A 16,823-nucleotide genomic window follows, 5' to 3' on the forward strand; every position below is an offset into this window, starting at 1 on the left:
GGGAGGCTGACAGTAAAGAAGTAAACAAAACAAAACATTTCTACTTTAATACTCAGCCTATCTTTAGTGCTGTCCCTAGCAGGTTCAATGCTCCTTGCTCCAGCATCAGTCTTCTTAGGTTTGAATGACACCCAGCATCAGTCCTATTCTGGTTTGAATGACACCCAGCATCAATAAATCCACTTTCTATGATCCCAAGGTGTCAGGAGCAAGCCCCTCGGCGATGTGTCAAAAGCCCCCTGAGCTCAAAGGAGAATGCTGCAGAGAATGGGCCACGTCATTATGTGGCGTAGTTCTCTGCAGCATGAAAGACCTGCCCACTACCAAAAACAAAAGAGGAAGAAGAGGACCTTGTGCAAGTATTCATATCAACTCTGCAAAAACACATTACCGGACACAAGTACTTACCCCAGCCTTCCCAGCATCTCTATACGAGGGACCTCTGGACCATGCGTGTCTATATTAATCGGCTGATAATGATACAAAGCATTTTCCAGCTTTAAAAAGCAATCAACATTTTTAATATATATCAATATATATATACCAGTAACCAACTTTTTAACAAACTGGGTGACTGGTCCCACCCACTCACTCCACTGCAATGTGTTGACTGACAGTGCAGCTCATTCAGGAACGGCAATGACGATTCAATTATGTCATGGCTTAGCAAGTAAATGGAGGCTTGGGGTACAGTAGGAGCTGTTGTTTTGCCTCTAGCTGTGCCATGTCCCATAGATGACCGCTCCATGCCTTTCCTCACTGTTCTACAGCAGCTAGAACTATCTGCTCTGACTCCCGTCCACTGCTAATGCCCTCGTCATCTGGCCATAGGTCAGCCAACGAGGAAGCAACTCTTGTGCAGGGGCAGATCCAGAGTCTAGTCTCGGGCATTGCCAGAAAATAAGGTGTTGCTTATAGAACAGAATATTGTAATAATACTTTATGTTGTAGGTTTTTGTTATGTATGACAGCAATTGTGCCTTTGTTTGTCCCACACATCGTGACACTTTTGTAAACAGGAATGGATATTCTGCCAAACATTTGGCACATTACTGTCATCAAAATGGGTCTGTCGTTCACACTACAGATTACTGTGTTTTATTGATGTGGTGGTTTGTGATACACATGGTCCAGGCACAGTGTGAGGGATGGAGGACCCCAGATTGAAGGATGGGGGGCCCGGCAACCTGCAATGTCGGCTGTTACCGGGGGCCCCTTCCTCCTGTCCATGCCCCCCAAGTGGCAGAATGCTAGGGCCCGGCCGCAGCTGCAACTGCTGTGACCCTGGTAGTTCTGCCACAGTACAGAAGACTACAAATCCCAGCAATTTATTATACAGCAATGCAGAATACCATCATCTATAGAGGACTACAAATCACAGAAATACATTATACAGCAATGCAGAATACCATAATCTATAGAGGACTGGTGATGGGGTCCCATATACTGGCCTTTGGTGCCAGGGAGCACTAGGCCAGTCCCCAGGCACACTGGTAGCACATGGCCGACATGCCCCTTATTGATGAGCTACTCCTAAATGTTCATAAAAATTTCCCCACATCCCCCTGCGATAACTGCCCCGTTGCCCCTGGATCCGCCACTGACTTGACCTTTAATCCCAGCTATGGGGTACATGGGATAGATCCTGAAATCATCTCTGAATTAATACCAACACTGTCCTTCCTTCTGAAGGGTGGCAACCATTGTTCCCCATGGTCCCTGTGTGTGTTGTAAAGTAGCCATCGCTCCAAGTTCACTTCCATGATTGACTATAATCTCATTACAAATTAGTAAACTAAACATCAGATTGTAGTCCATCACGGAGTGACCTTGGAGTGGTGGCCAATAATTTTTTCGACAAATTGAGATGACACCTATAGTACTTTATCTTTGTTAAATCTTCCTATTCACATTGTATAACTTAAAAAGATTTAGAAATTGATTACATTTTTAAGTGCTTTTAACTTGCTTTAAAAATCTACCAAGCTCCCCTTCTATGTAATGTTAAGGAGGGGCTATGGGAAGTTGTTCAAGCCTGTCTGTGCTGTGCTGGCAGATTTAATTAAAATTAGTAAACTAGATTTTAAAACCCCTGGCCCTAACAAAAGGTTTAAAACTTAGAAGCATTGTATACTAATAAGAGGAAGCTCATTTAGTCCCTTTCACTTTCAAACTGCTCAGAGTGGCCTGGAATCTGCACAAAGACCTTCACCAAAGAAGCATCTAAAAAGGTAAGAAATATATTTGATGAAATATTTTTTCGGTATGCTGTGTAAATGGGAACACAAACATATAGTGGGGGTTTTCTCAAATTTGGCTGCAAAAGTGGAAATACACTTTACATTTTTTTTTTCTGGTTCAGTGTGGTGCCTTAATCGCAATCTGAGGAGCCATGCTAAATTAAGATTTCTATAAGGCTGTATTCACACCTAGGTGTCAGCGTTTTTGCCTAGCATATTTTGCTAGTTTTTGCGCATTTGTTGCCCATTTTTACACTAGCTAGACGCGCGCATATGAAGATGCGAGTTTTGACTGGCAGATCAAAACTATTGCAGTCAATGGGGAAACGCGCATAAAAAGGCTCATAAATACATGGGTCTTGCGTTTTTCTATTGAAGTCTATGGGGCCAAACGGGCGCAAAAACGCCCTAAAGAAACTCAGGTACATTTTTGAGCGACAGGCAATTTGTGGCTTGTGACAAAACAACTAGGGGTGAATGAGAGCCATTGAAATTAATGGGAATTTAGTTGCTGAGCGTTTTGTCACACATAAATATGCGCAATCAAAATGCCTGGGTGTGAATGTGGCTTAAACATACTTGGCACCAGGAATCCTAGAACACCATCTTGTTATCAATACAAAGGACTATGTTAAAAAAAGCTTTATTAGAAATCTGCTAAATGATTCTGAAAAGAATTACAATAAATCACTAACAATTTTGGATACACTAATAAAACTGAAGTAATATCACATAATGGGAAAAAAATAAGCAGTTCTTAAATTATGTTTGCAAAGCTGTTAAGAAAATGTGAAGCAATTAAGAAGAGATTTAATCTCTCAACAGTAATATTAGACACAAAGTCTCCAAGCCAATTTTGTTAATGATAACAATCAATAAGCTCATAAAGGCTCTACTGTGCTTAGTAATTACATTTTGAGGTGGGAAAAACCATATGCTGTATATATTTACAATATTGAAGAGGTTTGTCTACCAGAAAAGTAGCAGAAAGTAGCACATTGGACAAAGTAGGGCTATGCCTAAGTCTTCAGCTTCATGCTTCTATCTGCAACACATTTGCCACATTGTATGAAGAATACACAGCTTTGCTGTATGAACCAGCTGCTGGCAAACTGCTGTGCAAACCCACTTCAATAACATCCAACTATAGATTTATCATTGAGATCACATGTACTGTTTCTCTATTTAATTTTTTCCAAGCCCCGATGAACCGAGTGGAGGTACAGCCCCAAAGTGCGTTGGCTGTGCAAATAGTTTATAATTCGTATAAACTTGAGTTTGGACATGAATATTGGGGTGTGATGTAGTACTCAATAGCATTAACACATCAGACTTTGCGCAATTTTGCTTTGAAAATCATGCGGTTGCCAATGCATACAAATGTCTATGGGACCCAAATCGCGCAACAACCGCCCGAAAAAAGCTCCTGTACCTTTTTGCGCGACAAGAGATTTCTACCGCGTGACAAATTGCAAAGGTGTGAAGAGCTTCCATAGACTTGAATGCAAATGTCTGTTTTGTGCGATATCGTGCGGCTAAATCGGTGTGAACCTAGCCTCAAATGTGAGGAAGATCCCATCTTCGATAGTCGTCACTGGTCAAATAGGAAGATTTTCCTCTATTCCTGTTCTGGTGGCAACTTAAAATTTTGGATTTACCCTGACGTTTCATTGCCGTTTATACTGGTGATCAGGACAATTAGAGAGTGTGATCTCTGTAACAGGGAAACAAACAACAACAGAAATCTCAAAGTAACTCTGACCTCTCACCACTATCCAGATTTAAAATACAAATTTACTTTAGTTATACTTTAAATGTTAATTTTTAGGGACGCACCGATATCGATTCTAGTATCGGTATCCGTGCCGATGCCGAGTACTCGTACTTGCCCAAATGCTTGGATGCCTAGACCAATACTTCCTGTATCAGGAAGCCGGGCAGCGAGTCATTACATGCCACCCGGCTTCCTGATTGCCGGCTCCATGCTCCCTCGTCACTTATAATGTGCCACGTGTAATGACTCACTGCCCGGCTTCCTGATTGGTCAAGAAGCTGGTTTTCTGAATGGCCAGGAAGCCGGCTTCATGCTTCGTCACCTCATGACAAGGGAGCATGGAGCCGGCTTCCCGGCCAATTAGGAAGCCGGGCACCGCGCCATTATACGGCACCCGGCTTCCTGATTGGCCAGAAAGCCAGCTGCATGCTTTCTCGTCACCTAGTGACGAGAAGCACGGAGACGGCTTACCTGCTAATCGGGAAGCCGGGTGGCAAGTTATTACACGCGGCCTAGCTTCCCCTTTATGGGACTTCCGGTATCGGTATTAGCGAGTACCGGGAAAAAAAATATCAGTACTCGTACTCTATACCAAAATACCAGTATCAGTGCATCCCCATTACTTTTTATGTAGCCGTTTTTTACTTTTTGTGCAAAAAAAAATAAGAATGAGGTTACATTGTTCAGTACCAGATCGGGTCTTAGGGTCTTGTATCATTCCATAACCTCCAAGACATTAATTTCGTCTTCTCCATCAACTCAAATGCATGGCGAATATTCACTAAAATCTCTCTTCATTGCCAACATTTTAGAAAAATGTATATCTTTCATCCCCTACCATGGGAGAATAGAGATGTTTTTTCTGGTCATCTTACTTTTCAGGTGAGAAATACTCCATGTACAAGGTCCCTTTGTGTACCCCTTTGCCTGTTACAAACACAAAAAATATGAGGAGGAGAATTTATCAAAACTGGAGCAGACAGAATCTGGAGCATTTGCCCATAGTAACCAATCAGCTTCTCGCTTTCATTTTAAAATTGTAACTGAACAAACTGAAGAGAGACGCTGATTGGTTGCCCTAGGAAACTGCTCCAGATTTTGTCTGCTCCAGTTTTGATAAATTCCCCTCAGAGTGTTTTAAATTTCACTTTGATGTGAAAGAAAACCTACTAAAGTAATAAGACAACAACAAGGAAGTGCTCTGCATTGCCAAGGATCATTAGATATGCTGTCTTTATGTGTAACTGACATGACGAATTATCTAATTGGCTTTGAAGACGGCACAGGGCACTGCTGGACTAGAAGCCTGCAGGGGGCACTCAATCACCAGTCTACCTCAATGACATCATGAGATTCAATGTCAGATTTAGGCCGTGTATACATTAGAAACAGAGAAAAGCAGGTAGGTTACTTACAAAACAAAACCAACCAGACCTAGTAAAGAGATCTGCAAGTCATGCAACAGTAAAACCACTCAGGTTATATAGTGAAAACTAATATTTTTTCCCTTCTTTATAAGGCAAGAAATATAGCCGACGTATGGCCATACTGAAGAAGTGTATTTGCAGAATTATTTTTTTAAAGTTTTGGATAGAGTAATGAAGGGTTAGAACCTCAGCCCGGTATTGCCTACTAAGTCCCCACAAGGTAGATTTACACTGCTGACTATTGACACTCAAACGTCTCGCTGCCAGAACTTATAACAGTAATTGGATAATGGTCTTTTTTTTTCTTTCACATACAAGTGTAGTGTTGACATATTATATGTCACTTTGGAGAATATATGTTTGCCATTTGTATCAAGCTTTGCAGCGATAGAGCTTGTAATCTAATATCCCCAACACAAACACATACAGACTATTCTTACAGCTCCACAGCTATGGCAAATGATGCATTTTAGAGGCATGTTCATGAAGTGGTAAATACATGTGCATTAAAAAAAAAAACTAACTAAAAGCTCTGGGAAGATTCACCGGCAACATTCATAGAGATTTGTTCTTCAGTGGGGAAACACTGTGCCTATTCTACTGGTCACACCAGTTATAATCTGCCAAACATGATATCGCCACGCATAAAACTGTACTGTGCTACTACTCTGAAGTGGTAAGTCTGCATTGCTCATTTGGCCCTCTATAGTGATCTCATATATCTATGGTATTTAAAAATAATAATAATAGTAATACTAAAAAATATGCATATACACCACCTGGATTTACCTGCAAATAGGTCAGAGCCTTGCACTGGAAAATAGGTCTAGGTTTAGCAATGTTATGCCCCCAAAAAATGAAGTCAGGTGTCTACCTGAATATACTGAATGACCAGGTTTTTCCATCAATGGGTTTTTTCTTCCCTGATGGCACGGGTATATTTGTATTATTTGTCATAATTGTGAATGAGTGGTTCAGGGAGCATGAGACATCATTTTCACACATGGATTGGCCACCACAGAGTCCAGACCTTAAACCCGTTGAGAATCTTTGGGATGTGCCGGAGAAGACATAACACAGTGCTCCGACTCTCCCATCATCACTACAAGATTTTGAGGAAAAATTGATGTAGCTCTGGACAGACCAATCCGTGTGCTGGGGTTGCGATGTAACTGGGGAAAGGCCAATCAGTGCGCTGGGGGTGCGATGTCACTGGGGAAAGGCCAATCCGTGTGCTAGGGGTGCGATGTCACTGGGGAAAGACCAATCCGCGCGCTGGGGGTGCGATGTCACTGGGGAAAGACAAATCCGTGCGCTGGGGGTGCAATGTCACTGGGGAAAGGTGTGTGTGTGTGTGTGTGTGTGTGTGTGTGTGTGTGGGAGGTGTGTTGTGTGCTGGGGGTGTGATGCCACTGGGAAAGAGCAGGAAGAGGCTGAATTGCACGGCGGCAACGTGAAAGTGGAACTTAGAAATGATATAGTAAAGGATAGAGCTACACATCCCTATAAATATTTGCATAGGAAAAAGTTTAAAAGAATATTAAATTCATCAAATATATTTAAGAATATTTAAAATCTGAAAAAAATAACAGACTTAAAATAATATATCCAAATGTGATATATGACAGCAATTCCATTAGAAGATGTTACCAGGTTTATTTCCACAGGACAAACTGCTGCTTTAGAATTTGTTTTCAGGAACGTAATACAGGCATGAAATAAACACAAAAAGAAAAACCCGGAAAGAGTAATACAACATGACTGCAAACCTATACAGGTTGACACAAGGTCAGCAGATGAATTATTTTTACATATTTGCATTAAAAAAAAGGTAGACAGCGCAGCATGACAGAAACAAGAAAAGGTAGGGTGGGTCGAGTATTTGTTAGTCAAATCTCCAACACACAAAGATTCTGGGCTGCTTCTGCTGCTTAAAATTCACATAGGGAAATAAAGCAGGTACTGCCTAGGCAACAGTCGTATTAGTTTTCGCCTGCTCAAGGTAACTGCTTGGCTCAGCATTGAGCAGAATTGCATTGATTTTTCGATGGGTCTTAAAAAGACAAGACTGAAAACCAATAGTCGAGCACAACCTATTTCTGAACTTAATGAGCCTCATCCAGAGGAAGGAAGCCTTGTGCTCAGAGATTTGTATGGTAATTACATACTCACTTTTACTGCCTCTGAACAAAAAAAAAAACCAGCATTCAGCATTTTGGCTAAATTATTTCTTAGCACCAAATGTGACGTTTACCGGTCTTAAAAGGGTTAAGGTTACATCATCTGAGGACCTCTTCTAGATTGTAATGCAGAGCACGTTTCTGTAAAAAGTAACGTAAGCCCCCCAAAACCCTACCACCCTGATGAGTAACATACATATAAGTAAATGCATAGTAATAAGTCAGCCCCCTTGTAATAGCCATAAAGTTCCATTAAAAATCTTTTTTTAAAAAGAAAGTGTATTTAAATAAGTTGGAAAAACAAAATTTTGCACCCCCCCCCCCCCTCCTTATGCACACACGTGTGCAGGGCATGCACACATACACTACAACTCTAACGCATACTAGGTATTGCTGTGCACACCAAAGTTAGAGAAAAAGTTGTAGGGTCATCGTTTACTGTAATCAGATATACAAGTCGCCTATGGACAATTTGGGGGATTTGTTTTGCATTTTCGCATTCGTGTGCTATTTTAAAACTCGGCATATCCTGGTATCTATTAACTCAACACAACTTACAAAACAATTATTTTGTACTATCATTATCAGCGTTGAAATGGTTATTATTCTAATCAGGTGCGCAGGTTCTGAATATATTGATTATGTTTTGGGTACATGATATGCCTTAAAGTGACATTAAACCCTCAGATTTTTTAACATAAAACAATACTGTAATGTGTGCCTTACTGTAATCCATGGTTGTTTCCCTTCTCTTTGCTGCTCTTCCTTTTAAATCTGTATCTGTTCTCATGCTGGGCAGAACTTCTGTTTTGCAGCAGACTGCCTTGTCTCTGAAAGGGATACATGGTGTCTGTGTGTAGGTTTGCAACCTGAGCCAGCACTACAGGAAGAGGCACTCAGCTGCAAAGGGAAGTTCTCCCCAAGCATGAGAAGACATGAGGATTTAAAAGGAAGAGCAGCAAAGAGAAGGGAAACAACCATGGATTACAGTAAAACACACATCACAGTATTTGTTTATGTTAAAAAATCTGAGGGTTTAACGTCACTTTTAATTATGGAATGAGTGGTCTATGGGGCTCTTTCAATCATGACACATCTATATGAATTTTAATATGGCCGTTTTTATGCATTTGTAATCAATAAAATATATTTTTAGTCAAATTATCTTGTGGTTCATTGAACTTGTCATATGGTGCAATTAAAGCCCTACTTTTTTCTATAATCTTTTTTTGACTCAAGGTCAACCAAAGAGGATCTGCCAAACACATCCCAGGTACCAAGTGGCCTGTACACCTAAAATATGTCAAGCAATAAAAGGCTTGCCATTGCTGGGCTCTATTTCTGAAAATGCTAGTTCTCTGCCTCTCATGAAGATTCTTTGGCTCAATACTTTGCATCATTGATTCAAATCAAGCATGAATTAAAGGAATTTCCTCTGATGTTGTTGATCTGAAAAGATGCACAGGGTCAGTATTCAGGCAAATAGTTGGTCAAACAGCCAGACCCATATCTCCTTTTTCTTTAAATAGCAATGCTTTGAGACCATACTGTTGTATGTTTACTGCTAAAAAACGTCGGGCTGCAAGATTTAGTTTAAAGAGTCCTAAATTTGAGATTCATTTGTTGACACCGGACACAAATTTTATTTCAATGGACTATTATCATGACCACAACTTCCCACAACTTTTTGAAGTGTCAACATCATATTTTGGATTCTATTGATATTAAAGTGACAATAAACTCAAAATAACCCCCCAAACCTGCTTTAATGACTTACCTTAAGTGATGCCTCTTAATCAAATGACACTGGTCTACAAATTGTAGAAAATTATCAACCTCCGAGATAAAATGTGTTAATTCTTCCAGGTGCTGGTTGGCTAAAGTTTTCAAGATATTTCACAATAAAGATTTATACACAGGCGAGTATATTTGCCTACAAGGGAGGAAGGTGTCCGATGATCATGATGCCTCATAACTTCTCGACAAAGTACAGTAGAACAATGAAAATGGTACCACATGGAAGTGTATACATTTATCTTCACTTTGAGACTAGAGATTAATACCCAACTAATGTATTGTTCTTTTAATGCAAGGTACATTTGTCTTGGTCAGATCTACACATCATACAGTTACATCTGGTGGCTTGTGAAAGTTTAATTGCCCAACATTTCCAAGGAACAGTTGCGTGATATTTTCCCTCAGAAGTCAAGATGCCTCGAAACTGTGTACACAAGGCAGATAACTTCTGCTACATTTATGGCGAGGTTACATTTGCATCTCAAAAGTGCAGTATGACGGCAGTGATAAAAAAAAAGGTATACCACCTATATTTTGGATGCAAAATAGGGGATCGGGACAAGAGTTGGGCCCCTCATTACATGTGCAAGTTATCTGCGTCACTGGCTAAACAAGAAGAAAAAGTCCATGCCTTTCGCAATCCCAATGGTGTGGAGGGAATCCACCAATCATAGTAACAACTGCTATTTTTGCATGGTTCCCCCAATTGCAAAAGGGATCTCAAGAAAGAAATGGACCGTGCAATATCCAAGCATTCCATCCACACTGCGTCCTGTACCCCATGGTACTCCCTACTCTACTCTCTGGCAGGATGCAGCCGATGCGGGGCCCTCGATGTCAGCAGACCTAAACTTTAGCCCATCGTATGCTCCTCCTGAACCACATCTAATTTCACAGAGTGAACTAAATGACCTGGTCAGGGATTTGGAATTGTCTAAGAGTAAGGCAGAGCTACTGGGCTCCAGATTACAACAGTGGAACCTCTTGCAGAGTGAAGTCAGGATCTCCATTTTCTGTGATCGCCAAAAATATCTGGTTCAGTATTTTTTAGTGGAAGGTGATTTGGTTAATTGCAATTATTGCTGTGGCACCATTCTCATTGCTATATCACATTTTGCAGAAAAGTTATGGAGCATAATCGCACATCCCCCTCATAATTTTGAATTGTTTTGATGCAAGTTTGACCTGAAGCTGTAACTTGGAAAGTGGAGCCAATTAATACTCAGGACTTAATTTTCCATTATTAGTGACCCAATTCTGATAAAATGTAGGTACTTTTATTTCTGAGGCTTTTCTCCTTGTGGACCAGTGTCATCTTCTTCCTTCCAGTAGTTTTCAGCAGTTCCTCCAGCGTTGGTGGCGGTCTCTGATCCAGCGCTGACTGCTGTGTCTTCTGTGTCCCACGGAGTCTGTCCTCCTGTCGGAGTCTGGCATGCACACTCCCGGCTGCGTGCATTCACCTCTCCCCGCCGGTGATCTCCACTGTGCATGCGTTCGCTCACTTCCTCCTGCACAGCAGTTCTGGGAACACAGAATTTACAGCCGGGAGCTACCGGCGGAGACAGAGGCAAGTTTTTACCTACTTGGTAACTTTTTTTATTTTTTTAATTATTTTTGCATACATCTACTACTTGCTAGCAGTAGATATATGTAAAAAAAAAAAAAACCCAAGAGACTTTAATTCTACTTTAACCTCTCCCGACAGCCCGGTGAAAACAGTTCTGTGTTAAAAAAGCTGTGTGAAAGTATGTCAGGATACTGCAACTTTCCACATAAATCAGGGAAATGATTGCCAGCTGAACCCACCAGCTTGTCCTCCTTATCTGGGCACCAAAGTAAAAAATGTCCAGGAACTAATTGGCCCACTACTTCTAAAAAGGTGCACAGTCTCTAAGTAACGAATGTTTACACTAGCATACTATTTTACAAAGCCTACAAAATGAAAACAAAGTGGCTCTAGGGACCATATAAAGAAACCAAAAGGACTTTCCAAAATTGCTGGTGGGTGAGTTTGCACAGGTACAAAGACAAAACACCTAGCACTTAGGTAAAGAGACAGCTCCCCCGTTCTTTACAGAGGGGCAAGTGGTTCAGATACATTACTTGTGTACCAAGAACAGGTTATTTTGTTTTCATTTTTTTTTTTTATCGTGGCCACTCATATCTACTAGAATTAGAAGTTGTGTGAAATCTCACAGATAACTTCCAACTGTTATTCCCTCAACATCAACCCAAAAATGTATAGGTAGTATGTCTACACCAACTAAATATTAGGAAAAACATACTCACTTCTTTTGTCCAGATTGTCCTCCAACATGTCCAACAGGTGGTTGTTGTTTAGTTTTTTTTTTTATCGATTAAGATGTCAGTTGCATTGTTAAAGGGTATCTATGGATTTTCCATAAGTTCTATCCCACTCCAAATAACCATATTGAGCTAAAAGTTTGTAAACTTAAAATTCAAAACTTAATTCAAAACTAAACCACATGCTGTCCGGCCGTTGTAATTAAACGGCCGGACAGCGGCTTCTTGAATGCGGGTGGGCGTTTTTAAACGTCCCATCCCGCGTGTGCCCGCCGCTAGGCGGCGGGCACGAGCGGAAAATCAGTCTGCAATGTAAACAGCCGGCGATGGCAGTTTACATACACGCGTTCGGGCGTCTGGAGAGACCCCCGATCGCTTGTATTATGTGTGCGGGTGTGCGCCCCCCGCCGCAGCCGCTGCTGTCGATCCCAAGCTCCGCTGTGCACGTCCCCCGCCCCCCACATACACATGCAAACATGCGTCGAGTGCACCTAAGTGCGTAAACGACGATTGCATCCATTACGCCGTACATGTTACGTATAGCCGCGAACATCGCTGTGAGAGCAATAATTCTAGGGCCATCAATCACTGATAACACTAACCTGATGAGCGGTAAAAGCTTTTAAAGCGTCGTCTATGGTCAATTTTGGATATGGTAGTTTTTGCGAGTTTGCGGATGCACGCAATTTTAAAACTTGACATGTTTGGTGTCTATTTACCCGACGTGACCACGTCTTTTATATTTTGCAAAAAATTTGCGTAATAATAATTGTTTTATAACATAACGTAGGGAAAACAGTTTTTTTGGCCAAAATTTTCGGTACTTTTTTCATTATATAGTAAAAAATAAAAGTGGTGATTAAATACCACTAAAAGAAAGCTCTATCTGTCCCCAAAAAATGGTATAAAATTAATTTCAGTACAGCGTTGCATGACGGAATAAATGTCAGAAAGTACCGCAGCGCTGAACACTGAAAAATGGCCTGGACAGGAAGGGGTGTAAACACCCCGGTCAGCAAGTGGTTAAACTTATTGAAGATGCCCATAGGATGTACTTCCTCAATGCACGGACACCATTTCACTCGGCCCTGTGAATCTGCACTTCCTTGTGTCAAAACTCTCACAGAGCCGGCCTTCTGAACTACAACTCAATGTCTGAACAATGGAACATTATCAATGCTTGCTGAAAGCAATGCATGGTGGGATATGTAGTCTTGAGAAATTGAGATTTCTCAGCCTTAATTTGAGATTTCTCAGGCGGCAGGGAAAGGGATGCAAAGCACACTGGGAATCCAGGAAGTTGTTGAAAGTGGTGAACAGATGGAAGTCAGCGCTCACTACATAAAAGGGATTTTTTTCAAGTAAGCTTTGATTATATTATCCAAAACAACTTCAGTATGTATTCCTATTACAATGCTGATGTTATAACAGGAGAGTATAAGCTGAGTCTTTAGAACTCCTTTAATGAGCAAATATGGCTGGCCAGATATACATTTAGGATTATAATTAGACTTTACAACTCCTTTAACCACCATTTGATAATAATTATCTGGCTCTCTGGCTGCCATAATCACCAACCTTAAACAGCTATACAGATCAGAAGTTCTGGTATCTAAAAGGTGCCCATACACCTTACAATTATCTGCAGATTTCATGTGGTCAGATGGAAAAAGTGCAACAGATTGGCCCATGTGGAGATTACTCCATCCACACAGTTAAGTGTAGATTGAGGAATCTGTTGCATTTTTTCCATCAGACCATAGAACATCTGCAGATAAATTGTAAGGTGTATGGCCAGCTTTAAGCTGACCATACACCTATAGGTTATCTGCAGATGTTCTATGGTCTGATGGAAAAAGTGCAACAGATTCCCCCATCTACACTTAACTGTGTGGCTGGAGGAATCTCCCACTGGGCCAAGCTTCAGTATCTTGCTAGTCGGCCCCGCTGGCTCTCAAAATACCTGAGCAATCTGATTGGATGTAGGCATTGTTCAGGTTTTTTGAGAGCCAGCGGGGCCGACTAGCAAGATACTGAAGCTTGGCCCAGTGGGAGATTCCTCCAGCCACACAGTTTAGCGTAGATGGAGGAATCTGTTGCACTTTTTCCATCTGTCCATAGAAAATCTGCAGATAATCTATAGGTGTATGGTCAGCTTAAGACCCAAAAAGAACCAAAGTCAGAAAGAGCCAGGCACTTTGCATATTTAGTTGGAGGTCAGCAATGGCAACCTACATATCCTTTAGTATACAGTACATCTCCTTAATCTTTATAATGTATATTTTATACATATATAGCAAGCTTATAACAGATAACCATGGTGGAACTACAGAGTGTTATGCTTAAATTCAGACAAACATTGACCCAACACAAGCCCCGCAATAAATACGGGTAACAGCGACCATAGCGATTTGGTGCAGGAGACTTTTAGCTGAACAATGCCGGATAAGAAAAGGCCAGCCTTGGCCGGTAATTATACATACTACTATATGCACCAAGAAGTGCTGTAAGCCCGAACTCGCTGCAGACAGTAAAGGTAAGGGAGCGGCAGACTTGTAACACATGATTAAACAGTCCCTATGCAGATCATTTAACAGATAATTTCCAGTTCATTAAACAAAATAATTTCAATACCTAGAGTAAGCACGATTACCTTGCCAAACCTTGTGAAAACATACCAAGACTGGCAGATTTATTTACTCTGGAAGTACACATTGGTTTTTAGAAATTTTTTGATATATTGGCCCATTGTAATTTTCTGCCATATTGCACACACTGCATTTGCAGTCAGTGGAGTTTCACCTCAGAAGGCATTCTGTTTAATGTGGATTTTTAATACTGTTAATAAGCAATGAATCTGTACAACGATCAATCAGATCTGCCGCTTGCATACAGCTCTTTGACTAAATGAGTAAAGCCACCCAACAACTTGTAAGAAATAATACTTTTCTGTTTATAATGAGAAAATGTCGTTGTCTGCATATATTTTCTTTATTTATTATGGTTAGCACTAAAAAGTAACCTTTAAAGAACTCCGGGCATAATAATCGAAGTGCTCGCTTTCATCTAGGGACGAAAATAAAGTTATACTCGCCTAAACCTCACAGCCAGGTGGCTGCTACTCCGGTCCCTTCAGCCTTGGACAGGCAGATCGTACTTGCGATCATCGCAAGCCCGCCCCCCTGAGGGGCGGGCTTCCGATGACCGCAATGCTGAACGGGCAGTGTGCGCACACCGGCCCGTTCGGCATTTGTCTCCCGAGCACCGTTCAAACCAGCCGAAAATCGTAAGATTTTCGGCTGGTTTTCTAGCGTGCTCCTTAGACAAAAGACGTGCGACCGTACAGTAGAAACGGTTGCACGTCTTCATTCACACTGCGCGATTCTCGTGCGATCACGGGATTTCCCGCGATTCTCATACGAGAATCATGCAATGTATGGGCACCTTTAGACTGCCGGGAGGAGAGAGACGCGACAGGGACCGGCTGCAAGGTTTAGGCGACTATAATCTTTGTTATTTTTGTCCCTAGACAAGCAACATGGCAGGTAGCCCCACTGCACGGCTTAAGAATTATGCTCAGGTTTCTGCTTCACAATATATATTTGGGTCAATATGACATACTGCAAATCAATATTTCTGATATTCTCATTTTTAACCCAACAGGTGAATCTTTATGCACCGTTTACTGTGGCAAAATGCATGTTGTTTACAGAGCTCAGTAGCTGAAGCTAAAATGTACACACAAAACTATGTGTCACTGCAGTGACTCCTCCCCCTCCTCTGGTACAGCTTAATGTGAGTTTTCAGTCAGGGACAGATGGGCCAATTTACTTGAATGTTCAATCAAAATATTAAATTGGGCTAATAGTCGTCTCAATTATCCAACTCTGTGAAAAGTATCCTGGGCGGGCCTACATTTGTTTTGCTTGCTATTGTCCCAGCAAGGTCACTATCTGAAAGGAATTTGCATGTTCTCCCTGTGCTTGCGTGCGTTTCCTCCAGGTAATCCGGTTTCCTCCCACACTCCAAAGACATGCTGGAAGGTTAATTGGCTCCTCTATAAGTTGGCCCTCTATGTATGCATGTGAGATAGGGACCTTAGATTGTAAGCGCCTTGAGGGTAGGGACTGATGTGAATGTGCAACTATGTAGCTGTGTAAATTGTCGGCGCTATATAAATACCTGTAATAAATAAAATAAAATAAATATTGCCCAATCGTCCTGTAGGTGGCAGTACAACCCGCTGGTGATGGACTTAGCATAAAGAAAATTGACTTTTTGTGAGTCATATTTGCCACAACAGGCTTCAATTGTGAGAAGCAGATTATATCAACTGTTTATGAAGGAAGAATGGGTTCTTCCAATTCCTACATGGCTTCACTTTTCGAAACATCTGGATAAAATTACTAATTAAAGAGCCACCTCATGACCAACGCTGCTCACTTTCCCGTCAGTGACCCACTACATGCTATAAGTGTGGGGTCACGCTTGATTAGGGACGGATGGCCATCATGTGGACAATCCTTTTAATCGGCTATAAGGAAGCTGGTTGAGAAGATTCAGCTGCTGATTATTCCAGGGCACAGCTGCCGAACCATCAGCCCCCCACAAAACGCCACAATCCAAATGCACATAAGCAAACTATGCTGCTCGATAGAGTTTACAATGCTATTAAGGCTGATAGTGAATATAAAAATAAAAAGGAGGATGTTGGCAATGGTAGGTTGTGGATTTATCTCTGTAGAGGGTTCCTTTTAACTGACTCAGAGGACATAGCCTACTGTAATTTTTATTTTGCTGAGACAAGTAAAAAAAAAAAAAAGACCTTGTTTGTTTTTCCCCCCTCATTAAACCAGGGATCCTTTCCTGGATGGTTATTAGTTCCAACTTGGAAAAGAAGAATGTGGCAGAGGACTCTTAAGCCTTTTTGGAAATAACTGAACAGGAGGGCAGAAAGGCCCCGCCACCAGTTGCTGGAGCAGATGTGATTGCCAATCACACACATTTGCTGCAGCACATTCCACAGTTTACTAATTAATCTCGGAGATCTAACCCTGGACAGCATGTCTAAAACAGCTTGTTTATAGGACAGTCAACCCCC

General features: G+C 41.4%; 1 protein-coding gene across 1 annotated transcript in view; it reads right to left on the reverse strand.

Annotated features, from left to right (window-relative positions):
* Positions 1-16,823, reverse strand: part of MNAT1 (MNAT1, CDK activating kinase assembly factor) — a 107,622-nt gene that overhangs the window by 29,795 nt on the left and 61,004 nt on the right. Inside the window, exon 7 of the mRNA XM_018562047.1 lies at positions 409-497. Coding sequence (XP_018417549.1) covers positions 409-497 — 89 coding nt within the window. The remainder of the gene's footprint in view (positions 1-408; positions 498-16,823) is intronic.

Source organism: Nanorana parkeri, unplaced genomic scaffold (genome assembly GCF_000935625.1).
Source record: "Nanorana parkeri isolate BGI_ZX_2015 unplaced genomic scaffold, ASM93562v1 scaffold20, whole genome shotgun sequence".
Taxonomy (NCBI): Eukaryota; Metazoa; Chordata; class Amphibia; order Anura; family Dicroglossidae; genus Nanorana; species Nanorana parkeri.